Consider the following 15,540-nt stretch of genomic DNA (forward strand, 5'->3'; position numbering starts at 1 on the left):
CCCTCTCGGATGGTTGGGTGCCCGTGGAGCCCAGGCTGCAGAATGGCTGCCGCCCGCCCTGTAAGTCCACTCACCTTGCCCCCTTGGGCAGTGAGGGCCGGGGCTCACCGCCCAGCTTGACTCCTCTCCTTGGTCAGGCTGAAGAGGCTGAGGATGGAATCCAAAAGGAGGAGAAAGAGGAGGAGGCGGCAGCCGCGGGGTCGTGCATGGGAGAGGAGGTTCTGAGGAAGACCCCGGAGGAGGGCAGGCTGGACTTCCACCCGCTGCTCAGCAGGTAGGGCAGGCCCTACCCTTGGCTTTGACCTCACTTCCTCATCTGGGCAAGGCCAGAGCTTCCCTAAGACTTGGGCCCTGCTGGCCCTTTCAGCCTCAATCCAGCTGAGATTCCGGGTTAAAGACCCTCACTGGTCCCCCAGCCTCTCAGGATCACTCTCCCCATCACCTTATTGTGGGGTCGGTGCTACAAACCCTACCTCCCTATTGGCTCAGGAAGGAGCAGGACTTCCGGGCCAACCTACTGCTGTGGAGGTGGGGTGGGGTGGGGAGGGCAGGTGGGTGCACCCTGCTTCCTCCTGCCCCTCCCCCACCCCCCAGGTGGGCTCTGTGGTTCTTCAAGAACGACCGCAGCCGAGCCTGGCAGAACAACCTGCATCGGGTCACCAAGTTCAACACCGTGGAGGACTTCTGGGCGTGAGTGTCTGTCCCTCATGGAGGGGGCTGAGGTCAGGGGGCCTTAGCTGGGGATCTTTCCCAGACCCCACGCCTCCAGGGAGCTGCTGCCTACGGCTGTCTTCCCAGCCCTTCCTGCGGTCTTGCAGCATCTCCTGGGGGCTGGGGCTTGGTGGGCTCTGCAGGGAAGTGACGGGGAGTTTGGGCTGGGTCACAGCCCCTGCCCCCAAGCCTTGCTGGGACTCAGGGAGAAAGCCTGGGAAGTGGGAGAAGCGAGGAGTGGACCGTGACTCTGCTGCTCTGTGCCTTGTGACCCTGGGCGAGTTCCTTCCCCCTCTGAGCTTGTCTCAGCTACTGAGTGAGTTTCAAGCTGTTTCAGTGTCTGTGGTGATCCTGTGAGGGGGTCTGCAAGGTGCTTCACAAACCCTAGGGGTGGGTGAGAAGGTGGGAATTTGAGGGTCTGGGTAGATGTGGATGGAATTTTTTGGCAGGGGGCATCAGTATGAGCTAAGGCTTGGAGGCTGGAAGGTGGGTGGAAAGCAGGGGGGTAAGAAGTTGAGGGATCTGAGCCCAGTTGAAACAAGGCCCTAAAAAGCTTGGACTTTCAGCCTGGGGTGGGGGGGTCTCTCTCCAGGATATATAATAATATCCAGCTGGCCAGTAAGCTCTCTTCCGGTTGTGACTACGCCCTGTTCAAGGTAAGCTCGGCTTCCCCCACTCCCCGGGACACAGTGGGGCTGATTTCTTCCAAGCTTCCTCCCTCACAGGAGGTTTGACAGTAGGGTACTAAGGACAGCCTTCCTTGGAGCCAAGTAAAGCTGGGGCAGAGTGTCAGAACTGAGCCCCATCTTGAAGAACAGGGAAGGGGGGCAAGGGGGAGCAATGAAGGGGTCTAGGTTTCTGGCCTGGCTCTTTAACTTGGGAATGCATCAGGAGTGCCTGAGGACACTCGTCAATGTCCAGGCTTGTCCTTGGAGGGGCTGGGCAGTGGGGCCCTGACGTCCATGTTTGCAGATTTCCCTAAGTGACTTGTGCCCAGCGAGCCTGGGCTGTCTGTCCCTGGCCACACTGGGGTTGCCTCAGATGCTTCCTTTAATCACCCCCCTCTGAACTCTCGTCTCAATGATCTTGGCTCAGCAAAGGAGACACACATCTATGCAGGGCTACGTGAGGTGACCTATATTGAGGCTTAGGGCCCATGGGAGCTCACAGGAGGGTCTGCAGGGCTGGCCCTGCTTGTACTGAAGGGTGAAGACAGAAGATCTAGTCTGTGGAGGGGCTGGAGCAGGACCTGGGGAGATGGCCAGGCACTCACTTCCCTTCGAACAAAGGGAGGTGGCTGATTCGCATACCTGCCTCCCAGGATGGCATTAAGCCCATGTGGGAAGACAGCAGGAATAAGCGGGGTGGCCGCTGGCTGGTCAGCCTCACCAGGCAGCAGCGTCACCCTGAGCTGGACCACCTGTGGCTGGAGACAGTGAGTGGGGTGTTGGGCGGGAGGCTGGGTGGGCAGGGTTCCCAAGGGAAGAGGCTGGGCTGGTGTGGTGGCAGTGGCCTCAAGGATGGCGGGGGCAGCCTCTGTGCCCACCAGGAGGCCTCATCCTCCTCCTTTTCGGGTCCAGCTGCTGTGTCTCATTGGGGAGAGCTTTGGGGAGCACAGCCGGGAAGTGTGTGGGGCCGTCATCAACATCCGCGCCAAGGGGGACAAGATTGCTGTGTGGACACGGGAGGCAGAGAACCAGGAGGGCGTGCTGCACATTGGGTGAGGGGTATCTCTGGCACAGAGTGGGGGCTGGGCCTCCTCTAGTGGAGAAGGTGGACGGGGAATGGCTTGGCCTGCAAGGGAGACCTCCAGAATACTCCATGCTGTCTCTCCCTTCTTTCTTCCGCAACTTGTGCAAAGGGGGTGGAGTCTAGATTTCCAACTGTTTCTTGCAGACCTCTTTTCTTTTGCATTAGTCACATTTCGGGTTTCCACAGGGGTAAGACGCACACAACAGGAGTTACTGTGGCTGGAACCAGGGTAGGGGCTCTGGGCATAGGACCCATGGTCCCAGGTTAACTGCAGGACCTGCTGCTAACTGCCTGTCTGCTTTCCTCTCCCACTTACCTCCCAGGCGTGTCTACAAAGAGCGCCTGGGCCTCTCCACAAAGACCATCATTGGGTACCAGGCCCATGCAGACACAGCCACCAAGAGCAACTCCTTAGCCAAGAACAAATTTGTGGTGTGAGAGGACCCTGAGCCTCCCATTGCTGTGTGTATTTATTTCTCAAGAGGGCTGGGCTGGGCTGAGGGCAGATGCCATGTTTCTCCCCTATCCTGGGGCTCAGGCCTCGGGGTGAGTAGCCAACTTGAGGGCCCAGGGCAGTGGAAAGGTGGAGAAAACCCTGGGCTTTTTATCCCTGGGGGGCTGGGTTGGGTAGTGTGGTGAGGTGAGTCATTGGTAGAGGAGGTGGGACGGCAAGCAGGAAGAGAACAGGAGAGAATCCTAGGATTCAGGACTAACTCCATGCCCCCCACCTTGGGGAAAGAAGTTAGGTGTTCTGAAGGCCAGTCTCTTCTATTTGGGGGAGGGGGGTTCAAGGCCACTGACAGAGCTGGAGCTCAGGGACAGGAGTGGGGGCTCTGAGTGATCACTCTGCTTTAAAAACTTTTATGGGTTGCCTCTCATCAGATTTGTTAGCCTTGGAGCCTATGCTTTATCCCACACCTTCTCTCGGTCAGCTGTGTGTGGGTCCCTAGAGTAGGGGGTGGGGTTGATGAGGGCCTGGCCCAGGAGAGGTGATCAGGCCTTACTGTGGCTCTGCCAAAGGTGGATTAACCGGAAGGTGAAGCTTAAGTCCCTTTCTGTTCCTCTTATAAATAAATACTTTAAATAAAACTGGGATTTTTGAAAATTTTTTAAAGTATTTATTTATTTTGGCTGTGCTGGATCCTTGTTGCTGCGTGGGTTTTTCTCTAGTTGTAGAGAGTGGGGGCTACTCTCTGGTTGCGGGGCACAGGCTTCTCACTGTGGTGGCTTCCTTGTGGAGTATTGGCTCCAGGGCGCGCCAGCCTCAGTGGTTGCAGCTCTGGGGCTCTAGAGCACAGGCTCAATAGCTGTGGTGCACGAACTTAGTTGCTCCGTGGTATGCAGGATCTTCCCAGATCAGGGCTCGAACCTGGGTCTCCTGCATTGGCAGGAGGACTCTTTATCACTGAGCCAGCAGGGAAGCCCAAAATTGGAATTATTTTTAAAGAGGACTCTAAAATTCGCCCCCTACACTTTGGTCTGCTCCAGTCCTGCCTTGAGAGGGTTCATGTGAGACCCCTTAGGTAGCAAGGAGCCTGATCAAGGTAGACGCTGGTATGGGGAAGAGGGGTTAGACGGTGCAGGGCAGTGCTTCAGCCACCAAAGGGGTTTGAACTGGGGGCTGCGATATATGCCCCCCGGAAAAACTGAAGGGGCAGGGAGCACTAGGCGCAGCCCTCAAAAGACCCAGGTGTCATCACGTCTGAGTTTGAACCAGTAGAGACAGAACTGAATTTCCGAGTGAGAAGCACTTCTGATTCGACTCCCCTGTAATAAAACGTCCTGCACGTGTGCTAAAAAACACCATCCATATAACTCTTTTCTGTTCGCTCACCAACGCGGTCGTTACTACTCTTCAGGGATGGGCACTGACCGCAAGGCCGGGGATTGGGGTGGCGCTGGTACTGATCCTTGTGGTGTCGGGGGAACTGGGGGTCTTTCGTGCCTGCGACCTGCGGAGCTTTCAGCAATAATCTGAAGTGGGCTTGAAGGACGCTGCAGCAGCCAGCGTAAGGGGCGGAGTCAGGCCTAGAGGCGGGGCTCCGAGGGGGCTAAGGCTAAGTCGGGCTGTGGGGAGGGGCCTGGACTTGGGGTGGTGTGCCTGTGTGGGGGAGGGGCCCGGAGGGGAACGGGGGGGGGGGGCGGAGCCAGACCCAGAGGCGGGGCTCCAAAGGGGACTGAGGGGAGCTAGGGGCGGAGCCTAGGGCGGGGCGGAATCAGGCATAGAGGAGGGGCTCTGAGTGGACCGAGCCGGGGCTGTTCGGGCGCCGGGGGCGGTCCCTGCGGGGCGGGCGGGGCCCGACGGGCTCTCTGTGTGGCCGCGGCCATGAAGCCGCAGCCGCCGGGCTAGGCCCCGGGCGGCTCTAGCCCAGGGCTGCCCGCGGAGGGCTGGGCCCAGCCTCCGGGCCCGGTTGCCGGGCCGGCGTGCGGCCACTCACCATGCCCGGCAAACACCAGCACTTCCAGGAACCCGAGGTCGGCTGCTGCGGGAAATACTTCCTGTTTGGCTTCAACATCGTCTTCTGGGTGAGCGCGGGGTGGGTTCTGGGCCCTGTGCTGGGGTGGCGGAAGGAGGAGGCTCAGTCCCCTACTAGGGGGAGACAGTCTTTGCCACAAGGCCTTGGGACCGTCCCCCAACTTCTTCCTCCCCTTCCCACCTCCACGCCCACCCTCTGGAGCACCTGAGGGAATTAGAGGTCTGGATTGCAGGGGGCGGGTCCCAGCCACTGCGGTAGTAGGATGGGGAGGGGTAGTCTTCCGGGGTCTTTTCAGGGCTCAGCGGAGAAATGGGAGGTGTTTGGGTGAAGACCCCGCGGCCCTGCTTGGTGCGGGTCGCCCCCTCTCCCTCGCTTACCCTGAGGTGTAAGGGGTCTGCGGAGCCCCACCTCTGGTTTTGCCGGTAGGGAGGAAAGCCTCCGCGAAGGGCTGGATTCCCTCTCCAACCCTTTTACCGCTCCAGTACCTGGGCCTACCGCTTCGCCTTAAGCTCCTACAAAGAGGCGGGGGGAGGGGCGGGAATAGGTCAAACTCCCATCCCCAAATTAAGAGGCTTGCAGGCAAGGAGGGCTAGTCGCCCTAGTTCTCGGCCGAGGACAGGGGGATATTCCCTAATGAAAGGCCGGGAGAGCTGGCCTTGGGGAACAGAATTCAACATTCCACAGCTGAGCAAATCGAGGTGTCAGGGCCAGGCTGTCCCTATCTGGAGAAGGGAACTGCTGGTGCCCCTCCCAGGGCGGAATCCGTACCCCTGGGGCTGCCAAGTCATCTTTCCCTTCTCCCTCCCCCATCCCATCTCTCCAAGGCTACTTGCTGACTCTTCAGTCTCTACTCCTGCCGCCTTGGGTCAGAATGTCAGGCCCACTCAGTTTTGTTTAGCAGGAATCAGTGGCACTGCCCTCTGCCCACAAGCTGCTCCGGCAGTGTGGGTGTCCTTTGGCCCCGGCAGTGCCACAGCCTCGAGAGTGTGGGCCATGTGCGAGAGCTGGTCTGGTGGGAAAGTCTGGGGCTCTGGTTGTCTCAGGCCTAGCTGTGAGACAGTGGGCAAGTCACTTCTCTCTGGGCCTCAGCTTCCCTGACAGGGAGTGGGGGATGATGAAGCCTGCTTCTCAGGGCTGTTAGGCAGATGACATGGATTATAACCTACTGTATTCTCACAGTTACTTTAATTATAATCTGCATTTTATAGGTGAAGGAACAGGCACAGAGAGGTTAAGTCACTTAACCCAGAGTCACACAGCCAGTAAGTGCAAGGCCAAGGGGACAGCTCAGTGGGCAGTAGGTGGAGGTGAGGCAGAGCGCTGAGCAGAGGGGCCTGCCAAATGTCAGGGCGGGAGAGGCATGAGAGACCCAGGCTTGTTCCAGGCTTCCCCAGGATGGGACTCCCAAGTGTGAAAGGCCCCAGGGCTGGGGCAGAGTTTGAGTTTCACGTTGAGGGCAGTGGGGATGGATTTGTTTTAGCTTCTGTATAGAGGCAGATCTGCCTGACTGCCATGGGCAAGGAGACCAGGGAGGCGGGCTAGGGCAGAGGAGGGGTGATGGCAGGTGGACAAGCTGAGGAAGGTTTCAGGGGAAGTTATCAGGCTGAATTGACAGGACTGGCCCAGAGTACCCTGTGGTGTCTGACTTGATGTCTTCAGTTTGGCCCTTGCACCACCATCCATGATCTTACCTCTGGGCCTTTGTCAGTACTTCCGCCTGAAATTCAGTTCTTCTGCCTGGAATTCAGTACTTCCACTTGGAATTCAATACTGCCTGGAATTCTTTTCTCTTCAATGCCCCTTTTCATCATTCAGGCCTCAGCTAAAATGTCACCATGCTCCCTAACTGAAACATGCTCCCCCCCCCATCACTTCCCATCACATCACCCTTTTTTGATTTTCTTTAAAGGCTCTGTCGGTATCTGAAACTACCTTGTTTGCTCACTGTGGGTTTCCCCCACTGGAGTGTAAACTCCATGAAGGCTGAGAGCTCATGTGCCCTTTTCACTGATGTGTTTTCAGTGCATGAAATGGAGCCTGGGACGCGGAGGCTTTTGCAGCAGGCAGATGGACTAAAGGCTCTAGAGCCAGCGAGAGGTTTGGGTGGAGATTGGGAGATTGCCAGTGTCATGATGAGGTGAAAGATGAGTTTGAGAAGAAGAAGGGTAGGTGGGAGGTTGAGGTTGGAACCTGGTGGAGGAGGGGGTGGCCTTGTGCATGGCACCAGTGAAGCAGAGCCTCGTAGGAGGGAGGCTGAGAAGGGGCGGGAGGAGGAATGGCATTGCATTAACCATGGGGAGGTTCGAAAAAGAGAAAGTAGTAATCATTCACCTGTCTAAAGGCCATGGGCGGGTCAGATGGGATGAGGCAGGAGAAGTAAGGTTTGGTTTCACATCCCAGATCTAGGGTGGGGGAGGGAAAGAAAAATATTTCTACAAAAAGAGGGCAGCAGTGAGAGGGGCCTGGGGTCAGAAAGGGGTGGGTGCTAAAGGTGGCTGGCCTGGGGTGGGGTTGACTGAGGCTCTGCGCTGAGGCAGGGCGGGAGCCTGTAGAGAAAGCAGGTGGGAGATGGATGTCTGAAGAGGGAGGGTCATGGCCTCAGGCCTGGGCAGGAGGGGCACTCACCCTCTGAGACTAGATGTCCTGCTCGGGTTCAGGCAGCTGCCCTGAATATCCAGGGCTCGTCCTAGCACAGAGATGAGGTGGGATGGTGGGTGGTGTTTAGAAGGCCTAGCCCAGGGCCCCTCTGCTGATCTAGCTCTTCACTGGGATTCCTGGTCATTCAGGGGTCTTTGGCTGTGAGCTGCCAAGATGTACTCTGGCAGATGGAGGTTGGAAGGGTGGGATGGGAGTAGGGTGGCAGTCACCGAATTGCAGGGAAGCAGGAGGACCAGACTTGGGAGGATATGGGAGAGGATGCCAGGAGCCGGGAACTCTACCATAGGCCTGAGGTGAGGGAAAAGGCTCAAGAACCAGTCACTGCTGCTTGGTGGGACTGTTTGGCCCTCCTCTGCTCCAATTCTGAAGTTCCAAGAAGGGATCCCTTCTTAGGGCTGGGGAGGGTTCAGTGTTCCAAGCTGTGCCCTGTGGGAAGAAACACTGAGATGCAGTCTTAGAAAGATGGAAAAGACCCTGGATCCCATTTACAGCCCTTCCCCGTGGCTTCCTGAAGAGCCTGAGCACCAGTGGGGAGGGGGCTCTGCTGGGGATGGGAAAGAATGCTGGTGCCGCAGCCCTCAGCTCTTTGCTGCTGTTCTGGCAGGTGCTGGGGGCCCTGTTCCTGGCCATCGGTCTCTGGGCCTGGAGTGAGAAGGTAAGGCAGTGGGATATGGTGCAGGGCAGCTATGGGCTGAGATGGTGGGAGGGCCAGTCCCCCCCACCTGCCTCTGCTCCCCCTGCACAGGGCGTTCTCTCCAACATCTCAGCACTGACAGATCTGGGAGGCCTTGACCCGGTGTGGCTGTTTGTGGTGGTTGGAGGCGTCATGTCCGTGCTGGGCTTTGCCGGCTGCATTGGGGCCCTCCGGGAGAACACCTTCCTGCTCAAGTTTGTGAGTGCCCTCCCACCTAGATTCACTGGGGACCCCAACCTCCTCCCACCCACTTCTTACATATAGTTCATGCTTAATAATGGTAGTTTTATTATTGTGTAATTTTAACAGTGGTCACCAGATTTGTATTATTAATACATTTATAGGAGCCTCTGTTGTAAGTGGGGCTTCCCTGGTGGTTCAGCGATAAAGAAGCCCCGGGTTCAATCCCTGGGTAGGGAAGATCCCCTGGAGGAGGGCATGGCAACCCACTCCAGTATTCTTGCCTGGAGAATCCCATGGACAGAGGAGCCTGGAAGGCTACAGTCCCTAAGGGTCACAGAGTCGAACACGACTGAAGCGACTAAGCAGCAGCAGCAGCTGTTTTAAGTGACTGAAACCTAGCGGCCTGGGCCCTAAGCGAAAACAGCCATTAAGAAACCCCAGGGATGCGTTAGCTGCCAGTGCCACTGGATCCAGGGGCCACCACAGTGTCACTTGGCCTAGCCTCTCTGTTTCTCAGCTCTGTGCCTCTGGGTTGGCTCCAGACCCAGATGTCCAGGAATCGGGTGGGGTGAGGGGGCGGTGGGGTACTGGCTTCAAGCCGCCTTCCCAGGAACTCTGCTGGAGGCTGAGTGAGTCTCTCCTTTCCCAGAACTTTCTGCCAAAGTTCTTTAATTGCATCTCCTTAATCCTGATTGGCCACCTCTGGACCAATCCCTGTGGCCCCAGGAGAGGTAGTGCTTTGATTGGTGGGCTCTTGATGCATGCCTAGTCCTCTATATGGAAGTGGCTCCTCCGGAACCAAAGAAACTGGAGTTGTGTGTGGTGGGTGGCTTCTCAAAGACAATAGAGTAGGTAAGAACAGCACTATCTTTCCATCATAAATCAATACTAATATGGTAGAAGGTGGAGACTCTGGGCTGCCTTGAGTCAGGATGAGGGAGGTTGAAACCCCACTCAGTGGCAACCCCAGGCCTTGTATCTCTGACCCCCACTGTCGGTCTGCCCCCCCCGCCAGTTCTCCGTGATCCTTGGCCTCATCTTCTTCCTGGAGCTGGCAACAGGGATCCTGGCCTTCGTCTTCAAGGACTGGATTCGAGACCAGCTCAACCTCTTCATCAACAACAATGTCAAGGCCTATCGGGACGACATTGACCTCCAGAACCTCATTGACTTTGCTCAGGAATACGTAAGTCCGGCATCCAGCTCCAGCTACATACAGGAGGCACCTGCCAGGCAGATGAATGAAGGAGCAAGTTCCCTGTGTGCTGGGACCGTTCCCTTGCCTACCAGACCAGGCAAGCCCCAAGGAAGAGAGCCAGGTGTCCCCCTGTCTGAAAGGAAGCCAGCCCTTGGTGATCTCCATGTGCCTAACCCTGCATGGACACGGAGCAGAGGCCAGAGGCTGCAAACTGGCAGCTCCTAGGACAGGCTTAGGACACACTTAAAGGAGGAATTGTGGCATGAAAATATCGATTTCTTCTTCTACTAAGCTGGGCCCACAGTATTGGCCAGGGCTACATTGCCACTGCCCCTTTGCTGGTGGAGAGGCTCTCTGCCACCATCCCTGCCACTCTATTTTAGTATACCTGTTGGCCCTCTTCTCTCATTTATATTATTTGTTTGGCCTCTTAGTCAGGTTTGAGACCCACCCCACCTCCCAGAAGCTCTGCCCTTAAGCTTGCAAACCCAACCCCTGAGAAGAAGCAGTCAGTGAACAGTTCAAGAACTCTGAGACACCTTCCGCCTGCATGTTCTCACCCACTCACACACTTAGTCACACACACTCATAGTCGCACCCACTTAAACAGCCATGCTCTTTTGATGCCATCTCCCCCAAGAACTGCTCTGGGATCCAGAGGTGAACCAGAGCTGGTGCCTGTTTTGAGGAGCTCTCAACCCAGGGCAGAAGTAAATGAAGAGCCAGGTGGTTAGGATGTGATTTATTTGTTCATTTAATGCAGAATTGTGATGGACCAACTATGTGCTGGGTCCTGAGCTAGGTGCTGGGGATTCAGGGGTGAAAAAGAGCTGCTACTGCTGCTAAGTCGCTTCAGTCGTGTCCGACTCTGTGTGACCCCACAGACGGCAGCCTACCAGGCTCCGCCATCCCTGGGATTCTCCGGGCAAGAGCACTGGAGTGGGTTGCCATTTCCTTCTCCAATGCATGAAAGTGAAAAGTGAAAGTGAAGTCACTCAGTTGTGTCCGACTCTTCGCGACCCCATGGACTATAGCCTACCAGGCTCCTCCGTCCATGGGATTTTCCAGGCAAGAGTACTGGAGTGGGTTGCCATTGCCTTCCCTGAAAAAAGAGCTAGGACCTGTCTTTGTGCAGATGGTGATTTGGGGGAAGAGACAGATGATAAACAAGCAAAAGAAACAAATGTGTGTGTAGCATTATAAATTGTGGTAGAGGCTGAAATGGGGAAGTATGGCGAAGGAGAAGGCCTCTAGGGGCTGGCCTTGGGGGAGGAGAAGGAGCAGGGATGTGATGAGAGGAGCCAGTGTTCTCCAGCGGGAGCAGGGGTGCTGAGCAGAGAGGAGGCAGGCAGAGCTGCATGGCTCTGCCTCCCTATTCAGTCCACAGGGCGTACCTGTGTCTGCCACTGAGCTGGTCCCTCGAGGGCCAGCTGTTTGGCAGCCTGTGCTGTGTCAGTGAGTTAAGGCTGCCTGTCTCCCCACTAGATTGTGAGCTGTTTGCTTCATTGCAGCCCCACCTAAGGAAGCAGCCCATTGTCTTGGATAGGGGTCATGGGGATACAGGTGCCCACAGCAGCATCTATGAAGTGGGATGGGGGATGGTCATGAGGGTGGCAGGATTGCTCTCCTGTCCCTGGAGAGAGGAAAAGATAAGGTCTTTTGTAAAAATTGTGGGACAAGTGTAGGAAGACCAGGCACAGATAGGGGCCTTCAGCCTCTCTGCAGGGTTTATTGAAACTCCCAACCCTCAAGGTGGCCTAGAGGAAGCCACAGTCCTTGGGCCACCGTCCTCGCCCACTCCCTTTTCTCAGCCTCTCTTGGGCTAGGGGGACAAGCTCAGGAGCCCCTTCCCACTACCCCCAGCCCCCATCAACCTGGTCAGGAGCCTCGAGCTGCTCTGATGGCCCTGGGCCCAGGCTTGACCTGTCAGTGGGGAGGTTCCCACCTGACTGGCTGTTTCCAGGCCACTGCCAGCCAGCCTGGGCCCGTCCCCAAACAGGATGGGGCTCCTGGGGCGGGCCTGGCTCACCCGGGCTCCCTTCTCACCCCCTAGTGGTCTTGCTGCGGAGCCCGAGGGCCCAACGACTGGAACCTCAATATCTACTTCAACTGCACTGACTTGAACCCCAGTCGGGAGCGCTGCGGAGTGCCCTTCTCCTGCTGCGTCAGGGACCCAGCGGTGAGTGCGCCTTGGCGAGGGGCGGGGCCCCGTGTGGAGGGGCGGGGCCTCAGCGCGCAGGCGCAGTCTGGAACGAGCCCACCACCCACCTCGCCTCAGCCCTGCTCTGGGGGCCACCGATGTCGGGGAAGCCCTCTTATGTGTAGTAGTAGCCCTGCTGGGCTGGGGAGTTTGTGTCAGTGGGTGGCGTTGAGGTCTGCTGGATGGGGGCTGCTTCTCTTGGCCCACCATGCTGGGGTGGCAGTGGTGAAAAGTTCTGAAACTTTCATGGTTTTCTTTAAGAGCAGAAGCTTCTTGCAGTGACATCCCTCCAGTCCCAGGGCACAGGGACACTGAGGGCCAGGTTTCTTCCCATTCTTACAACACACGGGCAGGCAGGGCTCCTAAAAAGGAAGCCGTTCAAGCTGGCGTTGCGGCCATGCGCCTTGGCGATGGGGAGAGGCACTCGGGTCCTAGCCAGCTTCCCTTAAGGAGCGGCGGCCGCGGCGGAATCCACAGTTCCATCCGCTTCCCCTGAGGCCTCATGCGTGCACCTACCGAGTCGCTCCCTGGCGTGTTTCTCCTCAGGAAGATGTCCTCAACACTCAGTGTGGCTACGACGTCCGGCTCAAACTGGTGAGAGGGGTGGGGACAGGGCTGGGGGCAACTGGGGAAACTAGGATAAGAAGGGGGGCCCTCATATGTGCCAAAAGGCCTTAAGGATTCCGGGGGCGGGGGGGCGGGGAGTGCCGAGTCCCAGGAGGCACAGAGGTCTTGATACTGTGGAACAAGGCAGTGGGCTCCTGTAGAGGAGGAAAACAGGAAGTCAGGGATAAGGAAATATGAACAGCAGTGTGACAATTTCACCTAAGTACTAGGAAGAAACGAAAAAGAGGGAGGTAATGTGGTTGGGGCAGGGCAGTCAGGGAAGGCCTCAGAGGAGAAGCTGTCTGTGCTGAGACCCCCAAGGAGGAGAAGGCCCTTCGGTGGGGCTCCAGGTGGCAGGCGCTAAGGTATAAGGCCCTGGGCCAGGCTGAGCTTGGCACATTGGACTGAGGTGGGGCCCCTGGTGGCAGTGGGTGGGCCGAGCCGAGCCTGGTGCCCGTTTGTCCCCAGGAGCTGGAGCAGCAGGGCTTCATTCACACCAAAGGCTGCGTGGGCCAGTTTGAAAAGTGGCTACAGGACAACCTGATTGTTGTGGCAGGGGTCTTCGTGGGCATCGCCCTTCTCCAGGTACCACCGTGGCCCTGCACAACCTCACTCTGTCCCGGGCAGTCTGCCCTCCTGTCGGCCCCTCCCTCACCTGCCCTCTGTCTTCCAGATCTTTGGCATCTGCCTGGCCCAGAACCTCGTCAGTGACATCAAAGCAGTGAAGGCCAACTGGTGAGGCTGCCACGCTGGCCATGGCCACTCGCCTGGCCAACCCAGGGACCCTCCACTCTGCCCATAATGGGCAAGGCTGCAGGAGGTGTTTCTGCTTGGAGCTGAACCCCACATGGGGCTCGCGGGCCACTGCACTGTGCACGCAGGGAGAGCCGCATGGCTCTGCCCGGCTGCCTGTCCTGGAGCTGTGTGTACGGAGGGTGGGTGCGCAAGGAGCCACCGTCTGGGCTGCTGTTGGGTGGTTGGCTCTCCAGGGAACTAGGAAGGGCTCAGCTAGGAGGGGGCAGGCCAGGTGGGGTGGGCTTGGGGACTGCTGTTGCCTGCGACTCAGCCTCACATATCTCAGAGTTCTCTTCACTAGTGACCCTTCCAGAAGCCCACTTCAGCCTCAGTGTCTCAGACTCTGAAATGGGTCCAAGAATCTTCTCTCCCTTGCTTGCCTCTCAGGATCAAATATGATGACGGCTACAAACTACTCAAATAAACAAATCCTTGAAAACCAGTGGCTTCCGCCCAGCGTCCTGAAGGTTCTGTCAGCTGCAGGGCCTCGGCAGAGCTCTCCACTTTGGGCCCTGGCCCAGACCCACTCCGCCAGTGCATTTTCTTGGTCTGGGTAGTATATACATTTGAGCCAACCTTTAAAACGTGGTGTACTTCATGTAAAAGTCCAGATCCCAAGCCTCTCGTGAAGATTGGCCATCCGGCCCCCGCAGCTCTTGGGACATCATCATCCCCCGCGTGCTTCCTGTTCTCTGAGAGACCCTCCTGGCCGGTGCTGCTCACCCTGTAGTCTGGGGTTGACCTCCCCTCTGCTGTAGGGTTTTCCCCTGAAAACACCTCGAGGCTGCCATGGGCCAAGCCTGGAGCCAGGCACAGGGATGTGAAAAATGGAGGCCACAGAACTTGGGTGGGGTCCAACCCCCCTGGAGACTGAGATGGGTGCCCAGGAGAATGGCTGAGGTGTGGAATGGAGATCAGGAAGGTTTGGGGAAGGAAATAATTGGAAGTCAAAAACTTGGCACCCATAGGGTTGGTGGGGAGCCTGCTTTGGGGCCCATGGTGGTTGATGCTGGGTCTCACTTGGAATCAAATGGTGGCCTGCAGAGCTGCCTCATGACCACCAGAGGGCGCTCCAGCACAGCTTTGCTTGGGTCTGGCGACTTCCCCTGCAACCTCTGGTACAGGCAAGTGGCTGGTGTGTCCACCCTGCTTACCAGTGCTTCCGATTCATGGAACTTGAGATCTTTGAGAAGAGTTCAGACTTGGGAAGTCTGACTGTTGCTCTCAGCTCTGCCTCTTAGCTGCACGAAGGGGTGTGTGAAGAGTAAGTGCTGCACCCATCCATCCAGGGGGTGCTCTTTGTGGATCAAAGGGATTTGGGGTAGTTCATAGATCTCCAACTCAGATGCTCTTAAGGTCACGTAGGTCATATAAATGAATGAAGTAGGCCTTTGACTTGTGAGGCCTTTGTAGTGCAACTGACTTTCGTACTGTCCCTGAAGACCACACAGAGACACTTTGCTTTGTGACCAGAGAAATATTTGGGCCATTGAGTTGATGATGTACCTTGAGATACAACAGAGTATGGTGGGGACTGACAGCATAGATCCCCACCTGAACTTGGTGACTGTCATTGAGTTGTGGCTAATTGCTATAAAGTGGGAATGCAGGTCTAATGTCAGAAATCCAGAGAAGCCAGGAATTCAGGATTTTATGTGAAATAGACCTATTTTTAAGTTGTTAACTAATGAAAAAAATTTAAATGCTGCAAGCCCAACGAAAGGTGTACAGCTTTGGCCCCTGTGACACTGCAGCTCCCTCTGGGACAGTCATCCGCTGGAGTCCTGGCTGCTCTGCCATCCAGGGATGCTGAGAGCTGCTGCTGGGAGGGCAGGGTGTCGGGTATGCACCCAGCATCATGGCTCCCAGATGCCAGCTGGACAGTGTCCAGGGTCCCTGACAGGTGCCAGTGTACCGCAATAAATGCAACTCACAGTATTGTGCGTGTCTTGCTTTTCTTTTTTTTAATTTCAAAAGCTTTCAGTTTTCATTTTCCCTTTAAACCTCAACAGCGCCCCTTGTGAGGTGGAGATTTCTTTTCCTGATGAAGGAACTCGGGCTGGGTGGGGGGAGTTGCCCAGCACACAGCTGGAGGAGGCACCCAGCTCTGAGCCCTCTCACTGGAGGTCTGCACCAGACCTGTCCTGCCTTTCTGATGCACACGAGTGATACCTGCACTCGTAGGGGCAGAAAGGTATCATTCCCCAAGCTTGAGTTGAGCTTCCATGCAGGTGCTGGGGATGCAGAGGAGAAAGAAGGGCGAAGT

At 56.8% G+C, this 15,540-nt stretch overlaps 2 protein-coding genes across 3 annotated transcripts; both read left to right on the top strand.

Moving 5' to 3' along the window:
• On the top strand, nucleotides 1-3,211 carry EIF4E1B (eukaryotic translation initiation factor 4E family member 1B). The gene is made up of 7 exons (XM_043914027.1): nucleotides 1-60; nucleotides 138-274; nucleotides 595-690; nucleotides 1,304-1,367; nucleotides 2,033-2,146; nucleotides 2,292-2,431; nucleotides 2,787-3,211. Exons 1-7 carry the CDS (start codon nucleotides 10-12, stop codon nucleotides 2,899-2,901), a joined length of 717 nt encoding a protein of 238 aa, XP_043769962.1. The 5' UTR covers nucleotides 1-9; the 3' UTR covers nucleotides 2,902-3,211.
• A 1,498-nt stretch (nucleotides 3,212-4,709) lies between these two features.
• TSPAN17 (tetraspanin 17) lies at nucleotides 4,710-15,212 on the top strand. 2 transcript variants are annotated; one of them, XM_043912342.1, is made up of 9 exons: nucleotides 4,715-4,989; nucleotides 8,203-8,253; nucleotides 8,344-8,490; nucleotides 9,491-9,661; nucleotides 11,727-11,852; nucleotides 12,420-12,467; nucleotides 12,948-13,064; nucleotides 13,153-13,214; nucleotides 13,662-15,212. In XM_043912342.1, the coding sequence occupies exons 1-9, from the start codon at nucleotides 4,903-4,905 to the stop codon at nucleotides 13,696-13,698; spliced, it is 846 nt and encodes a 281-aa protein (XP_043768277.1). In that variant the 5' UTR covers nucleotides 4,715-4,902; the 3' UTR covers nucleotides 13,699-15,212. The 2 variants fall into 2 exon arrangements, with proteins under 2 accessions (XP_043768278.1, XP_043768277.1); XM_043912343.1 differs by lacking the exon at nucleotides 8,344-8,490 and having other exon boundaries at nucleotides 4,710-4,989.
• The last annotated feature ends 328 nt before the right edge of the window (nucleotides 15,213-15,540 follow it).

Source organism: Cervus elaphus, chromosome 9 (genome assembly GCF_910594005.1).
Source record: "Cervus elaphus chromosome 9, mCerEla1.1, whole genome shotgun sequence".
Classification (NCBI taxonomy): domain Eukaryota; kingdom Metazoa; phylum Chordata; class Mammalia; order Artiodactyla; family Cervidae; genus Cervus; species Cervus elaphus.